Genomic DNA, 19,821 nt, shown 5'->3' with positions numbered 1-19,821 from the left:
TTGTTCCCCATCCCTAATTGGCCCTTGAGAAGGTGGTGGAACCACCTTCTTGAGCCGCTGCAGTCCGTGTGGGGTACGTACACCCGCAGTGCCGTCAGGGAGGGAGTTCCAGCACTTTGACCCAGCGACAGTGATGGAATGTCCGATATATTTCCAAGTCTGAATGGTGACTTGGTGGAGACGGCTGTTCCCATGCATCGGCTGCCCTTGCCGTTCTAGCTCGAGGATGCAAGTGTGACAAGACCAGGCTAATAGATTGAAGAAAAGATGATTGCGAGGGAATGAGAATGGGACTTGTAAAATGGACAATATTGGCAAACAACAATGTAAAATAGCAAGGGGAAACATATGAAACAGTGTTCAGATTCCAGGAACAATAATAAAAATAAATAAAAAGGGTCCCCACAGAAATGGCCATGCCTGGGAGGCGGTGCTCAGTCCCTGCCCAGGCATGCCCCCCCCCCCCCCCCCCCCCCCCAGTCCGGGGTCAATGCCCAGGAGCAGTGTCAGGAGACTGCCCTTGCATTTACCCCCCCCCCCCCACTTCACGCCAATGTGAATGCACAGTCCAACATGGGGGAGACAATGATCCACAACGGAAATTAGATGCAAGTATAGATCTCAACTTTTAAAATGGGGATTGGGGGGGGGGGGGGGAAATCCCGGCAGTAAAAGCCGTTTCGGGCCTCCTCGTTTAATTCTCTGCTCCTCTGCCATTCCCGCCCGCCTAAAACGGGGACGTAAAGTACACTTCCACTATTTCTAAACTGGCAAAGCACATCAAATTGGGGCGGGATTTAGTTGACGAACCTCAAGTGGATATCAGCAAACTTTGAGGAACATGGGAATAAATAAATCTAAACGGGGTAAAGTGACAGAGGGGTCAGGGGGTACAAATGCACCAATCAGTCAAAGCTGTGACAACAACAACTTATGTTTATATAGCACTGTTAACACAGTGAAATTCCCCAAGACGCTTCACAGGAGCCAAATAGATACTGGGTCAAATGACCAGATGCTTGGTTGAAGGAGTAGATTTGAAGGAGTGTCTTAAAGGAGGGAAATGAGGTAGAGGCAGAAAGGCATAGGAAGGATATTCCAAAGCCTTTGAACAGGAAACACAGCCACTATGGCAGAGTGATTAAAAATAGTCAAGCGGCTATGATGGAGACCGGAGAAGCGCCCAGAATTAGAGGAGCGCAGTTATCTCAGACGATATACGGAAGTGTGAGGCCATTGTGGGTGGGATAGCAAAATAAGGATGAGAGTTTTTAAATTAAGACATGGCTTGACCTGAGACGGTGCGGGTCAGCGGGCACGGGCAGTGCGAGTTAACAACCGGGGCAGCAGAGTTTTGGATCTGGGGCTGGTTTAGCACAGGGCTAAATCGCTGGCTTTGAAAGCAGATCAAGGCAGGCCAGCAGCACGGTTCAATTCCCGTACCTTCTTTTTCTAACTGCGCATGCGCGGCTGATTTTAACTGCGCATGCGCGACTTCTGTTTCCTGCGCATGCGCAGGCGCAGATTTTCGTCGTTTGTTCCCCGGAGACTGTAAAATGTGCTCAGGTTTTGCCGGTCTGATTAGTAAGTTCGCGGATGACATCAAGGTTTGTGAAGTGGCAGATAGTGCTGAGGATTGTCAGAGGATACAGCGGGACATCGATCGGTTGGAGACTTGGGCAGAGAAATGGCAAATGGAGTTTAATCCAGACAGTGAGGTAATGCATTTTGGAAGGACTAACATAGAGAGGAAATATACAATAAATGGCCAAACTCTGAGGAATATAGAAAGTCAGAGAGATCTGGGCGTGCAGGCCCACAGATCTTTGAAGGTGGCAACACAAGTGGACAAGGTAGTCAAGAAAGCACACGGAATGCTCACCTTCATTGGACGGGGCAGCGAGTATAAAAACTGGCAAGTCAAGCTGCAGTTGTGTAGAACCTTGGTACGGCCGCACTTGGAATATTGCGCACAATTCTGGTCACCACACTACCAGAAGGATGTGGAGGTTTTGGAGAGGGTGCAGAGGAGGTTCACTCGGGTGTTGCCTGGTCTGGAGGGTGTTAGCTATGCGGAGGGGCTGAATAGACTCAGACTGTTTTCATTAGAAAGACGGAGCCTGATAGAGGTCTACAAGATTATGAGGGGCATGGATAGAGTGGATGGACAGGCACTCTTTCCCAGGGTGGAGGGGTCACTCACCAGGGGGCATAGGTTTAAGGTCCATGAGGCAAAGTTTAGAGGAGATGTGCGAGGCAGGTTTTTTACGCAGAGGGTGGGGAGTGCCTGGAACGCGTTGCCAGGGGAGGTTGTGGAAGCAGATACATTAACGGTGTTCAAAAGGCAGCTTGACAAACACATGGATAGGACGGGTATAGAGGGATACGGCACAAGGAAGTGCTGAGAGTTTTGCCCAAAGGTGATATCATGACCAGTACAGACTTGGAGGGCCGAAGGGCCTGTTCCTGTGCTGTATTGTGCTTTGTACTTTACAGAGGGGCGAATGTGGGAAGACCGGCCGGGAGTGCGTTAGAATAGTTGAGTGTGGAGGTAACGAAGATTTGGACGAAGGTTTCAGCAGCAGATAGAATGAGACAGGCGAAGTTACCGAGGTAGAAATTGGCGGTCTTATATAAGATTGGAGTTGACCTCAGGGTCAAAGGTGGCACCGAGGTTGTGAACAGCCTGGCTCAATCACAGACTGGGATGGAGTTGGTCACTGAGGAAGAGTTTGGGAGCAGCTCTGAAATAAATGGCTTCAGTCTCACCAATAATTAGTTGGAAGAAATTTCTTGTCATCAGAATTGGATGTCGGACGAGCAGTTTGATAACTTAGCAACAAGTGGAGGAGTCGAGAGAGGTGGTGACAAGATAGAACCGAGTGGCATGAGGGTACATGTAAAAAACGAACAATTAGGAAAAGGTTTTAACAGAGTGGATACAGAGAGAACGCAAGTTAGGCCAAGGAATCACCAAGAAATCCAAAAAGGAAACGGAGAAGGAACTGCTTTTCCCAGAGTGGCGTGAATATGAAATTCATTACCACAGAGAGCGGTTAAGATGAAAAGTGTATTTCGGGGGGATTTAAATTAGGGTAGCCGTCAGTGTGGGCCGGTTAGGCTGAATGATTAGTTACTGTTGCTGTATATTCCGCAATTTTGTGTAAACTGCAGCATGGCTTCGAAACAAAGTAATAAAACTCTGGTGAAGGGGCAATGTCAGCTGTCAAAGTCACCTGGCTCACACGCACCTCTCCCCCGAAGGAACCTGCCACTTGGTAGGAGCGGCAGGTTTTTCTCTCCCTACTCCGGCCCCCGTGGGACTCCAATCCCCAAATCTGCGGGCTGTCTCTTAATAATCCAGGGCGATAAATATCAGGATTGCCCCATTACTAGAGAAATATCAAAGTAACGGGTAAAACTCTGTGTGTTCCTGTGAATTATAACTGCTGATTGCTCACATGTGAAGATGGCAACAGGCACGTCAGCAGCAAAAAGGGGGAAGGAATATACGGAAATAGGATCGAGCGAGTAACAAAATTCCAGCAGACATACGTTGCGCTCTACACTACAATCCAGCCTCCTCTCGTTGTGCCTGCCACGCATCATGTGTCACATCCAGGTTTTTTTAACCTCTTCCGGGGGCCCCGTCAAGCTCAAGGACTGGACATCGGAAATAAAAGGCCAACCGTTCTGCCACATCAACTCTGTTCCGCTCCGCACAGATGCTGCGTGTTTCCGACAATGCTGTGTTTTTATTTCACATGCCGAAGCCCACCTTTATTTCTAGGACCAGCCCGGTATACCTCACAGGTTTAAATCGCCAGTGACTGCATGAACGGCAATGTCGGTGTACTCACATGGTGAAGCACGTGGACCCGGTACGCTCCCTCACCCGGCTTCCCGTCATGGACCACATTACCAATCAGGTCGTAGGTGGTGTGTTTGTGGATGGCCTGAACCTCCTCAGACAGGTATTCTCTCAGATCAACATTGCTAAAACACACAATTCAATGAGCAAGTCACTTTCATTGTAATACTGAGAGCCTCGCCATGCCCCCAGCCCTACACAAACAGTTGGCTCCCCCCGCCCCTACAATAGCACAGGGGTTAGCACTGTTGCTTCACAGCACCAGGGACCCGGGTTCGATTCCCGGCTTGGGTCACTGTCTGTGTGGAGTCTGCACATTCTCCCCGTGTCTGCGTGGGTTTCCTCCGGGTGCTCCGGTTTCCTCCCACAAGTCCCGAAAGACGTGCTGTTAGGTGAATTGGACATTTTGAATTCTCTCTCTGTGTACCCGAACAGGCGCCGGAGTGTGGCGACGAGGGGATTTTCACAGTAACTTAATTGCAGTGTTAATGTAAGCCTACTTGTGACAGTAAAGATTATTATTTTACAGGCCATTTGAGAGCAGCACGGTGGCTCAGTGGTTAGCACAGTTGGTGGTTCGATCCCGGCCCCGGGCCACTGTCCATGTGGAGTTTGCACATTCTCCCCATGTTAGCGTGGGTTTCACTCCCACAACGCAAAAGATGTGCAGGGTAGGTGGATTGGCCACGCTAAATTGCCCCTTAATTGGAAAAAATGAATTGGATACTCTTCTCCCTCAGGTGACTGTCTAGTTTTCCCCTAACACACGTCGGCATTAGTCCCTTCAACCACTCCCTGTTGGGGCTGGTTCCACATTCTCCCCACTCTCTGTTGCAGAGGGATCTGGATGTCCTAGTGCATGAATCACAAAAGACGAGTCTACAGGTACCGCATGTCACTGGGAAAGTTCATCGAAAGTTAGCGTTTATCGCAAGAGGAACGGATTATAAAAGTAGGCAGGTTATGCTTCAGATGTACAGATGTGAGACGACATCTGGAGTATTGTGCACAGTATTGGTCGCCTTATTTAAGGAAAGGTGTGGATCTTGGAAGCAGGTCAGAGAAGGTTTACCAGACTAACATAAGGAATGGGTGGGTTGTCTTATGAGAAAAGGGTGAACAGACGAGGTTTGGATCCACTAGAAGAGTAAGAGGCGACTTGATCGAAACCTTTAAAGATCCGGAGGGGGTATTGACAGTGGTTAACACTGTTGCTTCACAGCGCCAGGAACCGGATTCGATTCCCGGCTTGGGTCAGAGACTAAGCTGCGTCTGCGTGGGTTTCCTCCGGATGCTCCGGTTTCCTCCCACAATCCAAACACATACGGGTTAGGTGGATTGGTCACGTTAAATTGCCCTTTTGTGTCCAAAAGTTAGGTGGGTTGCTGGGATAGGATGGAGAGTGTTCTTTCATGGGCAGGTGTAGACTCGATGGGCCGAATGGCCTCCTTCTGCACTGTAAATTCTGTGATTCTATGACAGGGAGGATGTGGAGAGGATGAGGGGGATGTCACTGCTGAAAAATAAGGGGTCACCTATTGAAAATGGAAATGAGGAGAAATATTTTCTCAGAGGGTCACGAGTCTTAGAAACTTACGAACGACCTTATTAAGTACCGGAGGGGCCGAATGGCCAGATCCTGCTTCTTGTTGATATGTTTTGTGAAGAAGTTTCTTCTGAATTTCCTACTTGGGACCCCGTCATTACACATCCTCTAACTTCCCCATCCCAGAACATCTGGAGAACTCGCATCCAGGAGGAGGCCATAGCACCAAGTGTGTTGAAGCTGATACCCAGGGATCCAACGGCGAGTTAAAAGGTCCCACCGCACAATTTCATTTCAAGTTGAAAAACTTCGGCAACACTTCTCTTTTTGCAGCAATGTCCAGATTTCAGTAAGTGTTCCTATGCCAGATCACTGGAACAAGTGGAAATCATGATAATAATAATAATAATCTTTATTATTGTCACAAGTAGGCTTACATTAACACTGCAATGAAGTTACTGTGAAAAGCCCCTAGTCGCCACATTCCGGCGCCTGTTTGGGTACACAGAGGGAGAATTCAGAATGTCCAAATTACCTAACAAGCAAGTCTTTCGGGACTTGTGGGAGGAAACCGGAGCACCCGGAGGAAACCCACGTAGACACGGGGGAGAACGTGCAGACTCCGCACAGACAGTGACCTAAGCCGGGAATCGAACCTGGGACCCTGGAGCTGTGAAGCAACAGTGCTAACCACTGTGCTACCCGGTGATGGAGAATCAAAGAAAGAACAAAGAACAATACAGCACAGGAACAGGCCCTTCGGCCCTCCAAGCCTGCGTCGACCATGGGACCTGCCTAAACTAAAACCGTACGCACTTACGGAGTCCGTATCCTTCCATTCCCATCCTATTCATATATTTGTCTTAATGCCGCTATCGTACATGACCCCACCAGCTCCCCAGGCGCATTCCATATATTTACCACCCTGTGTAAAAAAACTTGCCTCGCACATCTGTTCTAAACTTTTCCCCACGCACTTTAAACCTATGTCCCCCAGAACCTGACTCTCCTACCCTAGGAAAGAGCATCTGACTATCCACTGTCCATGGCACTCATAATCTTGTAGACCTCGATCAGGTAATGTTCATCATCTCATAAAATGTGGTCACGCACTGCTGGAGGAACTGTATCCCAAAACAGTTAGAAGGGAAAACTGTAAAACGCAAGTGTACATGGCTTACGTGATTGGGAAGTTGACAATGGTCGGGTTCTTCTCTATGAAGAAGTTGTTCTTTGTGAATCTCTTGATGTAGAAGATGAGGTACGGTGGGAGCTTTGTCAGCTGGAACCTCTTCAGGAAATTCTCCTTGTAGGTTTTATATTCCTGCGGAAAACACGGAAAATGTTTACGACAGACGGAGAGACGGCACCTTTCCTCAACTCAGGATGTCCTGAGGTGCTTCAATGTCAATGACGTACTTCTGAAATGGAGTCACTGCTATAATAATAATAGTAAGAAGTCTTACAACACCAGGTTAAAGTCCAACAGGTTTGTTTCGAATCACTAGCTTTCGGAGCGCTGCTCCTTCCTCAGGTGAATGAAGAGGTGGGTTCCAGAAACATCTGGATAAATTCAAAAGATCCAAGGCGATACTTTGAATGTGAGCATTTGCAGGTAATTAAGTCTTTACAGGTCCAGAGACTTAATTACCTGCAAATGCTCACATTATAAGTATCGTCTTGCGTCTTTGACTTGGTCTATATGTATGTTTCTGGAACCGACCTCTTCATTCACCTAAGGAGCAGTGCTCCGAAAGCTAGTGAATGAAAATGAAAATCGCTTATTGTCACAAGTAGGCTTCAAATGAAGTTACTGTGAAAAGCCCCTAGTCGCCACATTCCAGCGCCTGTTCAGGGAGGCTGGTACGGGAATTGAACCGTGCTGCTGGCCTGCCTTGGTCTGCTTTCAAAGCCAGCGATTTAGCCCTGTGCTAAACCAGTGATTTGAAACAAACCTACTGGACTTTAACCTGGTGTAAGACTTCTTACTGTGCCCACCCCAGTCCAAGGCCGGCATCTCCATATCATGGGTAAGAATAATAATCTTTATTGTCACAAGTCGGCTTACATTAACACTACAATGAAGTTACTGTGAAAATCCCCTCGTCGCCACATTCCGGCGCCTGTTCGGGTCACAGAGGGAGAATTCAGAATGTCCAAATTACCGAACAAGTACTTGTCTTTTGGGACAAAGAGGTGAGCAATGAATGTCGGCCTTCCCAGGCAGAGAATTAATTCATAACAGAACAGCAAATTTGCGTACAGCAAGCTCCCAAAATCAGCATTGCAATATGTAATCAGATCATCTATTTTGGTGATGTGGGTGGAGGAATAAGTATTGGCCAATGGATGGGATATTTCCAGCAGCTTTTCAGAGTTTCATTGCGACCGTTTACTTCTCCATCCCCCTGAGGGTAGATCTGAAAGACAGCATCTCTGACAGTGCAACATTCCCTCAAGATGACGGGCTCAGTTTTTTAAAGAGCCTCCGGGATCCTGAGCTTTAAAGCCCTGAAAAGCCAATTGGATTCTGGATACTGCTTTTTGGGACGGCCATCGGGGTCTTCGAGGGTCCGGGGAAATTTGCCAGATTGGCGCCGAGATGAATGAAATGAAACTTACTTATTGGCACAAGTAGGCTTCAAATGAAGTTACTGTGAAAAGCCCCCAGTCGCCACATTCCGGCGCCTGTTCGGGGAGGCTGGTACGGGAATCGAACCGAGCTGCTGGCCTGCCTTGGTCTGCTTTCAAAGCCAGCGATTTAGCTCTGTGCTAAACCAGCCCCAGTATTGGGCAAAGTTACAATCCTGGGTACAAATTGAGGTTTTTTTTTTAAAAACACAGCAAGTGGGTTGCAATCTGGAACGCTAAGCAGATTCCATTTTCAATGGGGTATTATCAATGTGTTTGAAACGGAGAAAGGAACTGGCAGGTCGCCTGGGAAGAAATCAGGAGGACGGGACTAATTGGATTGCTCGTTCAAACAGCAAGAACTGGCACGGTGAGATGAAAGAGTTCGAACTCTGCCGCATCGTTCAGTGAAATCTCCAGAACGGGGCACAAACCCACCGCCTTCGAACTCATGGTCAAGGCTGACGCCCGGTGAACGGGTGCAGCATCGGGTACACTGGGCATTGTCTGGGTGGTTAGTGGCAGTGAATCTCTCCCAAATTGAATTTTGTCCAGTCCTATCGTAAACTCAGCCACCCACACAGTTAATCCTGCCCCGTCTGCTGAAAGAATTAACAACCTTCTCTGTGACCCCGTTGAATTTTGCCAGGATGTTGAAGAGCGGGACCTGGGGAATGATCAGCTGCTCCTTCTCATCTTTGTACAGAGGGGCGGTGGGCAGGTCAAGTGTCAAGTACAAGAAAGTGGACTCGGTCATCGACTCCTTGAACTCCTCCATTTCCAGCAATTGCTCTTTCTCCTCCGGTGTCTGTGTACGGGATAGAAAACCGGTGATCAGGGACCGCTTCAAAATGCAAACGCGGCAAAACAGTTTGGGGGATCAGGGGGGCTGATTAATCTACGCACTGACTGCATTACTACAGGCTGAACAGTCACAAATGGAACCTTTGTCTCAGCCATCCAACAAGCTGACGCCAGGCGAGCTCAGCTCTCAGAATGATGGAGTGTTTTCAAATCATTCCCTCAGGCTTGCTGGAATCTCTCTGTCCCCTTTTTTCAGATGGGCAATGCGCTCTCTACTCTGTTGCTGCGTCTAAATTCAATCGTGGCCCACCATGACAACTTATCGGTGATGGAAAGGCCAGTGACGCAGCCTATCTGATCCCAGCCTCACCTCGCAGTCTTTCCAACAAAATAGCTCTCTGCTCATCTAATTATTTAGTCAGCTCCTTCATATTGACCTTCCACGGTCCCAACATTCTCTGGCTAAGGTTCTGCCTGACGGTGAACAGCGACCCGAAGGTTCAACTGGGTCAAAAGGAAAGAAAGACTGCAGACACGTCAGAATGATTCCCATCTGAGCGAATACAATCTGCCACTGAAGCATTTATAGTTCATGAACTAAAAGGTAATAAAATCATGACTAAAGGTCATTTTTTTTTTTAAACTTTAGATTCATGAGTAAAGCAAAATGATTTTAAATCTCAACAATCTCGAAAATGTCAAAGATGGAAACATTTCAGTGTTGAGTTAAAGGGCAATCATCTAAGATCAGGGGCAAAGCATCAAAATCCAGTCTGCATTTCACCAGAGAGAGATTAATAGACAGAGTAGAGGGAGCTTTACTCTGTATCTAACCCCGTGCTGTACCTGTCCTGGGAGTGTTTGATGGGGACAGTGTAGAGGGAGCTTTACTCTGTATCTAACCCCGTGCTGTCCCTGTCCTGGGAGTGTTTGATGGGGACAGTGCAGAGGGAGCTTTACTCTGTATCTAACCCCGTGCTATACCTGTCCTGGGAGTGTTTGATGGGGACAGTGTAGAGGGAGCTTCACTCTGTATCTAACCCCGTGCTGTACCTGTCCTGGGAGTGTTTGATGGAGACAGTGTAGAGGGAGCTTTACTCTGTATCTAACCCCATGCTGTACCTGTCCTGGGAGTGTTTGATGGGGACAGTGTAGAGGGAGCTTTACTCTGTATCTAAGCCCGTGCCGTTCCTGTCCTGGGTGTGTTTGATGGGGACAGTGTTGAGGGAGCTTTACTCTGTATCTAACCCCGTGCTGTACCTTTCCTGGGAGTGTTTGATGGAGACAGTGTAGATGGAGCTTCACTCTGTATCTAACCCCGTGCTGTACCTGTCCTGGGAGTGTTTGATGGGGACAGTGTAGAGGGAGCTTCACTCTGCATCTAACCCCGTGCTGTACCTGTCCTGGGAGTGTTTGATGGGGACAGTGTAGAGGGAGCTTTACTCTGTATCTAACCCCGTGCTGTCCCTGTCCTGGGAGTGTTTGATGGGGACAGTGCAGAGGGAGCTTTACTCTGTATCTAACCCCGTGCTATACCTGTCCTGGGAGTGTTTGATGGGGACAGTGTAGAGGGAGCTTCACTCTGTATCTAACCCCGTGCTGTACCTGTCCTGGGAGTGTTTGATGGAGACAGTGTAGAGGGAGCTTTACTCTGTATCTAACCCCATGCTGTACCTGTCCTGGGAGTGTTTGATGGGGACAGTGTAGAGGGAGCTTTACTCTGTATCTAACCCCGTGCTGTACCTGTCCTGGGAGTGTTTGATGGGGACAGTGCAGAGGGAGCTTTACTCAGTATCTAACCCCGTGCTGTACCTGTCCTGGGAGTGTTTGATGGGGACAGTGTAGAGGGAGCTTTACTCTGTATCTAACCCAGTGCTGTACCTGTCCTGGGAGTGTGTGATGGGGGACAGTGTAGAGGGAGCTTCACTCTGTATCTAATCCCGTGATGTACCTGCCCTGGGAGTGTTTGATGGGGACAGTGTAGAGGGAGCTTTACTCTGTATCTAACCCCGTGCTGTACCTGTCCTGGGAGTGTTTGATGGGGACTGTAGAGGGAGCTTCACTCTCTATCTAACCCCGTGCTGTACCTGTCCTGGGAACGTTTGATGGGGACAGCGTAGAGGGAACTTTACTCTGTATCTAACCCCGTGCTGTACCTGTCCTGGGAGTGTTTGATGGGGACAGTGTAGAGGGAGCTTCACTCTGTATCTAACCCCGTGCTGTACCTGTCCTGGGAGTGTTTGATGGGGACAGTGTAGAGGGAGCTTTACTCTGTATCTAACCCCGTGCTGTACCTGTCATGGGAGTGTTTAATGGGGGACAGTGTAGAGGGAGCTGTACTCTGTATCTAACCCCGTGCTGTACCTGTCCTGGGAGTGTTTGATGGGGACAGTGTAGAGGGAGCTTTACTCTGTATCTAACCCCGTGCTGTACCTGTCCTGGGAGTGTTTGATGGGACAGTGTTGAGGGAGCTTTACTCTGTAGCTAACCCTGTGCTGTACCTGTCCTGGGAGTGTTTGATGGGGACAGTGTAGAGGGAGCTTTACTCTGTATCTAACCCAGTGCTGTACCTGTCCTGGGAGTGTTTGATGGGGACAGTGTAGAGGGAGCTTTACTCTGTATCTAACCCCGTGCTGTACCTGTCCTGGGTGTGTTTGATGGGGACAGTGTAGAGGGAGCTTTACTCTGTATCTAACCCAGTGCTGTACCTGTCCTGGGAGTGTTTGATGGGGACAGTGTTGAGGGAGCTTTACTCTGTATCTAAACCCGTGCTGTCCCTGTCCTGGGGATGTTTGATGGGGACAGTGTAGAGGGATCTTTACTCTGTATCTAATCCCGTGCTGTACCTGTCCTGGGAGTGTTTGATGGGGACAGTGTAGAGGGAGCTTTACTCTGTATCTAACCCCGTGCTGCACCTGTCCTGGGAGTGTGTGATGGGGACAGTGTAGAGGGAACTTTACTCTGTATCCAACCCCGTGCTGTACCTGTCCTGGGAGTGTTTGATGGGGACAGTGTAGAGGGAGCTTCACTCTGTAGCTAACCCCGTGCTGTACCTGTCCTGGGATTGTTTGATGGGGACAGTGTAGAGGGAGTTTAACTCTGTATCTAACCCCGTGCTGTACCTGTCCTGGGAGTGTTTGATGGGGACAGTGTAGAGGGAACTTTACTCTGTATCTAACCCCGTGCTGTACCTGTCCTGGGAGTGTTTGATGGGGACAGTGTAGAGGGAGCTTTACTCTGTATCTAACCCCATGCTGTCCCTGCCCTTGGAGTGTTTGATGGGGACAGTGTAGAGGGAGCTTTACTCTGTATCTAACCCCGTGCTGTATCTGACCTGGGAGTGTTTGATGGGGACAGTGTAGAGGGAGCTTTACTCTGTATCTAACCCCGTGCTGTACCTGTCCTGGGAGTGTTTGATGGGGACATTGTAGAGGGAGCTTTACTCCGTATCTAACTGCGTGCTGTACCTGTCCTGGGAGTGTTTGATGTTATACTGCGACAGTCTCCATTTAAGTACTAAAACCCTTCACGTTCATTAGCTTTAAATTTATGTAAAATCGGTTTATAAAGCATAAACGTTTGAGCAGTAGGTATTTCTGCCTATGTGCTGCCACCATGTGGTGAAATGAGCAAGTACATGTTTATAACATAGCAACCCAGTGGCTGCAGAGCTGCACGTGGCCTGGACAATGTTCCTGGCCTGAGCCACACCTTCTGAAGGTCACCGAGAGAGAGAGAAAGAGCAGAATAAAAGGTCAAAGAGCAACCACGATAATAGCAAAGGAACTAACCAGATCTGGTGGAGGTAACTTCTTTGTGAATATCCGCATGGATCCCTGGAACACGCTGTTGATGATGGCTGGAAACGAGGAAAGCGTTCCAACAACGCGGAACCATTTGGAATAAAATAAGGGGAAAGATTAGAATCGCCTGGGGTTTTGGATTACCCGGCCTCACACCAAAGACAGACATTTCCACAACAGCCCGATTTGCAACTGCACAACTTTCGATAATGAGCTGCCCCAATTCCCTTCGTCTTTAATCAAAAGCTGACCAGAAATTACTCTCTCCCGACCCCCTTCCCCCTCACCCCCCGCCACCCTGTGGCAGCCATGAGCAGATCGCTCGCACACGACGTGACTCCTGCTCGGTGGAGTTAGTTTGGTCCCTTGCTACCCAGTTAATGGGTGATTTGTGAGCAAAAAGTACGAGGTGAGTGCAGGGTGTTGGAATGTTGGCAAAACAGAGTTGGAGGACATGCGTGGCACAGCACCAACGGAGAAAATGGCGGAAGGGGGAAAAGGTCATCGTCTGCCACACTCCCTGTGGAGCAGTTGATGGACTTTATCAAGGTGGAGTTTCGGCAATAGCACAAGGAGACGCAGGACTGGTCCAGGCGATTGAGGGAGCAGTCTTCATGGGACACTGGATCGGGTGGAGAAGCGCCGGAGTTGGAAAGGGTGGTGTGGGACCACAGCGACCGGGTCGTGTCATTGGAGGTAGAGATGGCGATGCTGGGGGAGGTGCTGAGGGCGAAGGCGGAGGGCCAGGAGAATCGATCCAGGCTTTACATATTGTAGGACCCCCTGACAATATGGAGGGAACAAATGCCATGGGCTCCGTTTCAAAGATGTTCGAGAAGTTGGTCGATGGGGGTCTTCGAGAAGGCCCCGGAGGTGGATCAGGCCCATTGGGCACTGCGCTAGAGGGCGAGAGCTAGGGACCCGATGCGGGCGGTGATTGTCCTTATGTTCCGGGAGAAAGAGAAGATTCTGAGGTGGACGAAGGCAACTTGAGATTGTAGCTGGGGTGGGGGGGGGGGGAAATCGGATCCGGATTTACCAGGACTTTGGGGCCGACCTGGCCAAACAGTGGGCAAGGGGGTGGCGCTCTTTCAGAGCAAGGTCAGGTTTGGGGTGCTGAACCCAGCCAAACTTTGGGTGACTTTGCAGGGCAGGGATCGTTACTATACGACGCCGGAGGAGGAGAATGGATTGGGGGAGGGATAATGTCGGGAATGACTCTGTTTGATGATTATTTATGCACCTACTAGTTTTGCAGTTGATATGTTGTTTTTTTTCTTGCACATATTGATTTTGTATTGGTTTTGTGGGGTGAATATGTGCAATATTGGGAAGCGCTTGACTGTTTTTTGCACCTGTTGGTTTTGGAGTGGTTGGTTGTGGGGTAGGACGGTGGGGGTGGAGATTCACGTGACACAGATGACTTTTTGGTTGGGTTCAGGATCGGATAGAGGGGCGGCCAATTTGGGTGGGCTCAGGCTAGATTGGGGTTTGACTCCAAGGCAAGGGGGAGTTGTGATGCTGTTCAGTAAACAGGAGGCATTTCTGGTAGGCAGGGAGGTGCGGGATGAGGAGGCCCGTGATGGTGAGTGAGGTCCTAGTGGGGACGTTGGATGTTTTAGTTAATGTATATGCGCCCACTTGGGACAACACAGATTTTGTTCAGAAGGTGTTAGCGTCCGTCTTGGGCTAAATTAACATCAGCTGATAATGGGGGGGGGGCAATTTTAATTGTGTGTTGAATCCGAGGATAGATAGGTCACGCCCCAAGTCAATGGCCAGGTCAGTTTGGCAAAGGAACTGGGGTTATTTCTGAACCAGATTTGGGGGGGGGGGGGGATTCAGGAATACGAGAGTATTCCTTCCTCCCCCATGTACATCAGATACACTCTTATTGATTATTTGTGGTGGGGAAGTGGGTAATGTGGGGGGGTCGTGGGGGCAGAATACGCAGGGATAGTAATTTCGGAGCACGCGCCACATTATATGGAGGGGAGGTTCGAGATGTGCTGGGCGCAGAGACCAGGGTTTGATTCAGCGTTTCTGGCAGATAAAAGGTTCTGCGAGAAGGTGGCCGTGGCGATTGAGAACTACGTGGAGCTTAGTCAGAGCAGGGAGGTTTTCGCATCCACAATCTGAGGGGCACTGAAGGCGGTGGCCGGGGCGCAGACATACGCAGCTTTTGGAGGGGTTGGTGTTTCCAGAAGTGGAGAATGGGAGGAGACAAAGATTGGAGGTACCACTGGGGTTGCAGAAGATAATGGCGTGTGTGGGGCTGGATGGCTTTCTGGTACAATTTTACAAACAGTTTTTGGCAGAGTTGGCACACCATCCCCTGGATAATGAGTTGTTGGCGTGGGAAAGAGTTGGCGGCCACACTTGAACAAGCTTCTATTTCTTTGATGAGGACCCGACCGAGTGTGGGTCATACAGGCCCACCTCCCTGCTGAATACAGATGTGAAGGTATTAGCTCAGGTGTTGATGAGGCGATTGGAAGGCTGTGTGAGGACTAAACGGAGTTTGTTAAAGGGCGGCAGTTGTCAGGAACATCAGGAGACTTTTGAATGTGGTAATGACCCCCGTCAAGTGGTCGAGCGCCGGAGGTTATCACATCAATGGCTGCGGAGAAGGCCCTTGACCGGGTAGAATGGGCGTCCCTGTTTGACATCCTGAGGTTTGTGTTTTGACCGATGTCGGTTTCATTTTGTTTTTGATAAATTTAGAGTAACCAATTCATTCTTTCCAATTAAGGGGCAATTTAGCGTGGCCAATCCACCTACCCTGCCCATCTTTGGGTTGTGTGGGGGTGAAACCCACACAGACACGGGGAGAATGTGCAAACTCCACACGGACAGTGACCCAGAGCTGGGATCAAACCTGGGACCTCGGCGCCGTGAGGCAGCAGTGCTAACCACTGCGCCGCCGTGCCGCCCTACGATGTGTTTCATGGGTGCGGTTGATGTATGCAACCCCCCCTCGGCGAGTTGGAGGGTGAATGTGTTGAATTTGGGGTATTTTAGGCTGCATAGGGGAACAAGGCAGGGATGCCATTGTTGTTTGGGTTGGCTATTGAGCTCTTGGCCATTACGCGGTGGGCCTGATGAGAGTGGAAGGGCATTGTGAGGGAGGTAGGGAGCACAGAGCGTCACTGTTTGATAAGTTGTTAATTCAGGATGAGCTGGGGTGGGGGGAGGATTGGTGACATTTACCGATGGTTTGTGGAGATGGCGCCGTTGGGGAGATAAGGTGGAATTGGAGGGAAGAATTATGCATCGGATAAATTCAACCTCACCCTGTGCTAGGATGAGCCTTGTACAATTTAAGCTGGTGCAAAGGCCCATGTGACTCGGGTTTTTCTCGGAGGTGGAGGAGGTATGCGAGAGATGTGGGGGGGGGGGGGGGGGGGGGGGGGCCCGGACAATCACTCAAATGTTTTGGGGGTGCACAATGTTGGGGGGCTTCTCGGCAGGGCTTCCCGAGACTCTGTCAGAAATAATGAGGGTAAGGATGTCGCCGTGCCCTTTGGTGGCGGTTTTCAGTGGTGCAGAACTGGTGGAGGGGGGGGGGGGGGGGGGGGGGGCAACATTATCGCATTCGCCTCACTGATTGCCCGGATTTTTAAGACTGGAGAAGATCAAGTGTTCTCAGGTGGTAGGAAGAGGGGATCTGTGTTGAATGGAGGCTCCATCTGTCTTTATTTAAGGGTATGTTTGTCGCCAGCGCGTAGGGGAAGGGGGGGTGTTTAGGGGAGAAAAAGGGAAAAAATGACCAACTATTTGAATTAGGGTAGCATAGTGGTTAGCACTGTTACTTCCAATTTAAGGGGGTCCACAGAGCGCACTTGACGGGGGCGAGGTTGAGTAGGTTCTTTGGGGTAGAGGACAGATGTGAAAGATGTTCAGGGAGCCCGGCGAACCATGTCCATATGTTTTGGTCATGCCCGGCACTGGAGGGGTTCTGGAGAGGAGTGGCAGGAGCAATATCTCAGGTGGTGAAAGTCCGGGTCAAGCCAAGCTGGGGGCTAGCAATATTTGGAGTAGTGGACGAACCGGGAGTGCAGGAGGCGAAAGAGGCCGGCATTCTGGCCTTTGCGTCCCTAGTAGCCCGGCGAAGGATCTTGCTAATGTGGAAGGAGGCGAAGCTCCCCAGCCTGGAGGCCTGGATAAATGATATGGCTGGGTTCATAAAGTTGGAGAGGATTAAGTTCGCCTTGAGAGGGTCTGCGCAGGGGTTCTACAGGCGGTGGCAGCCGTTCCTAGACTATAGAACATAGAACATAGAAAATACAGCACAGAACAGGCCCTTCGGCCCACGATGTTGTGCCGAACCTTTGTCCTAGATTAATCATAGATTATCATTGAATTTACAGTGCAGAAGGAGGCCATTCGGCCCCCCGAGTCTGCACCAGCTCTTGGAAAGAGCACCCTACCCAAACTCAACACCTCCACCCAACACCAAGGGCAATTTGGACATTAAGGGCAATTTATCATTGGCCAATTCACCTAACCCGCACATCTTTGGACTGTGGGAGGAAACCGGAGCACCCGGAGGAAACCCACGCAGACACGGGGAGGACGTGCAGACTCCGCACAGACAATGACCCAAGCCGGAATCGAACCTGGGACCATGGATCTGTGAAGCAATTGTGCTATCCACAATGCTACCGTGCTGCCCTTAAGAACAAATAAATCTACACTATATCATTTTCCCGTAATCCATGTACCTATCCAACAGCTGCTTGAAGGTCCCTAATGTTTCCGACTCAACTACTTCCACAGGCAGTGCATTCCATGCCCCCACTACTATCTGGGTAAAGAACCTACCTCTGATATCCCTCCTATATCTTCCACCTTTCACCTTAAATTTATGTCCCCTTGTAATGGTGTGTTCCACCTGGGGAAAAAGTCTCTGACTGTCTACTCTATCTATTCCCCTGATCATCTTATAAACCTCTATCAAGTCGCCCCTCATCCTTCTCCGCTCTAATGAGAAAAGGCCTAGCACCCTCAACCTTTCCTCGTAAGACCTACTCTCCATTCCAGGCAACATCCTGGTAAATCTTCTTTGCACCTTTTCCAGAGCTTCCACATCCTTCCTAAAATGAGGCGACCAGAACTGTACACAGTACTCCAAATGTGGCCTTACCAAAGTTTTGTACAGCTGCATCATCACATCACGGCTCTTAAATTCAATCCCTCTGTTAATGAACGCGAGCACACCATAGGCCTTCTTCACAGCTCTATCCACTTGAGTGGCAACTTTCAAAGATGTATGAACATAGACCCCAAGGTCTCTCTGCTCCTCCACAATGCCAAGAACTCTACCGTTAACCCTGTATTCCGCATTCATATTTGTCCTTCCAAAATGGACAACCTCACACTTTTCAGGGTTAAACTCCATCTGCCACTTCTCAGCCCAGCTCTGCATCCTATCTATGTCTCTTTGCAGCCGACAACAGCCCTCCTTACTATCCACAACTCCACCAATCTTCGTATCATCTGCAAATTTACTGACCCACCCTTCAACTCCCTCATCCAAGTCATTAATGAAAATCACAAACAGCAGAGGACCCAGAACTGATCCCTGCGGTACACCACTGGTAACTGGGATCCAGGCTGAAATTTTGCCATCCACCACCACTCTATCTCGCGGAGCGTTAGAGGAAGGTCGGTCAGCAGCAGCAGCAACGTTTGGGGGGGGGGGGGGGGGGGGGGGGGGGGGGGGGGGAGACTGCCTGGGAGGGTGGATGAGCAAGAGATAATATGAAGGGTTGGGGGAAACTGGCACGTACAGGTGAGAGCCAGTGTACAAAGCTGTGTAAATGTATCATTTTGCCATGTATATATCTTGCTCTGCGCGATTTCTCGTTTTGTTTTGTTACGAGGGGGGGGGGGGTCATTGTTTGTAAGGGAGAAAAATTGTGTTAAAAAACTTTAATAAATATATATTTTTTTTAAAAAGCACTGTTACTTCACAGCGCCAGGGTCCCAGGTTCGATTCCCCGCTGGGTCACTGTCTGTGCAGAGTCTGCACGTTCGCCCCGTGTCTGCGTGGGTTTCCTCCGGGTGCTCCGGTTTCCTCCCACAGTCCAAAGACGTGCAGGTTAGGTGGATTGGCCGTGATAAATTGCACTTCGTGACCAAAAAAGGTTAGATGGGGTTGTTGGGTTACGGGGATAGGGTGGAAGTGAGGGCTTAAGTGGGTCGGTGCAGACTCGATGGGCCGAATGGCCTCCTTCTGCACTGTATGTTCTATGAAACATGTTTTTAGTTGCTTTGTGTATGGTAATGATTGTATTTGGGGGTAAAATAAATTTAAATAAAAGATATGTGCTGGGTTTTATGCTGTTGACGGGTGGGGGGGAAGAAGCTGGAACAAAAGGGGAGGTCTGGGATAGAGTGGGGGAGAGATTCGATAACAAAGATGTCCTGGGACATCTTGGTAATGGCTTTCGTAAAAGATACAAAGCATTGGTCCAGAGTGGGTGTTAATGGCAGAATAATGAACAGCTCTGGCTGCAAACAAGAAACAGGAAAACGAGATACACTGGGCAACAAAGAAAAAATCAACGGAGAGGAGCGAGTTCACGGTCTGAAATAGTTGAACTCAATGTTGTGTTCAGAAGATGAGGCCCTGTTCCTCGTGCTTGCTTTAAATGTTCCTGATGATGGTATATGTCCAGAACTAGGGGGTCATAGTTTTGAGGATAAGGGGGTAAACCTTTTGGAACCAAAGAACTTTAGAATTCCGAAAGTGGAGAGGGGAGGCCATTCGGCCCATCGAGTCGGCACCGACCCTCTGAAAGAGCTCCCTACCTAGGCTCACTCCCCCGCCTCACCCCTGATCCCACACACTAAGGGGCAATTTATCACGGCCAATCCACCTAACCTGCCCATCGTTGGACTGTGGGAGGAAACCGGAGCTCCCAAAGGAAACTCACGCAGACACGGGGGAGAACGTGCAGACTCCGCACAGACAGTGACCCAGCAGGGAATCGAACCTGGGACCCTGGAGCTGTGAGCAGTACTAACCACTGTGCTACCGTGCTGCCCCAGGCGACTGAGGTGAGGAGGAATTCCTTCATCCAGAGTGGTGACTCTGTGGAATTCGCTACCACAGAAAGTAGTTGAGGCCAAAACATTGTGTGATTTCAAGAAGGAATGAG

At 49.6% G+C, this 19,821-nt stretch overlaps 1 protein-coding gene across 1 annotated transcript in view; it reads right to left on the bottom strand.

The window, feature by feature from the left end:
* usp39 (ubiquitin specific peptidase 39) overlaps positions 1 to 19,821 on the bottom strand; it is a 42,970-nt gene that overhangs the window by 6,687 nt on the left and 16,462 nt on the right. Inside the window, exons 8-11 of the mRNA XM_072486051.1 lie at positions 12,644 to 12,711; positions 8,668 to 8,856; positions 6,599 to 6,741; positions 3,861 to 3,996 (exon numbers count right to left, since the gene is read on the bottom strand). Coding sequence (XP_072342152.1) covers positions 3,861 to 3,996; positions 6,599 to 6,741; positions 8,668 to 8,856; positions 12,644 to 12,711 — 536 coding nt within the window. The remainder of the gene's footprint in view (positions 1 to 3,860; positions 3,997 to 6,598; positions 6,742 to 8,667; positions 8,857 to 12,643; positions 12,712 to 19,821) is intronic.

Source organism: Scyliorhinus torazame, chromosome 20, assembly GCF_047496885.1.
Source record: "Scyliorhinus torazame isolate Kashiwa2021f chromosome 20, sScyTor2.1, whole genome shotgun sequence".
NCBI classification, from domain to species: Eukaryota; Metazoa; Chordata; class Chondrichthyes; order Carcharhiniformes; family Scyliorhinidae; genus Scyliorhinus; species Scyliorhinus torazame.
This window is presented reverse-complemented; position numbering and strand designations above follow the sequence as displayed.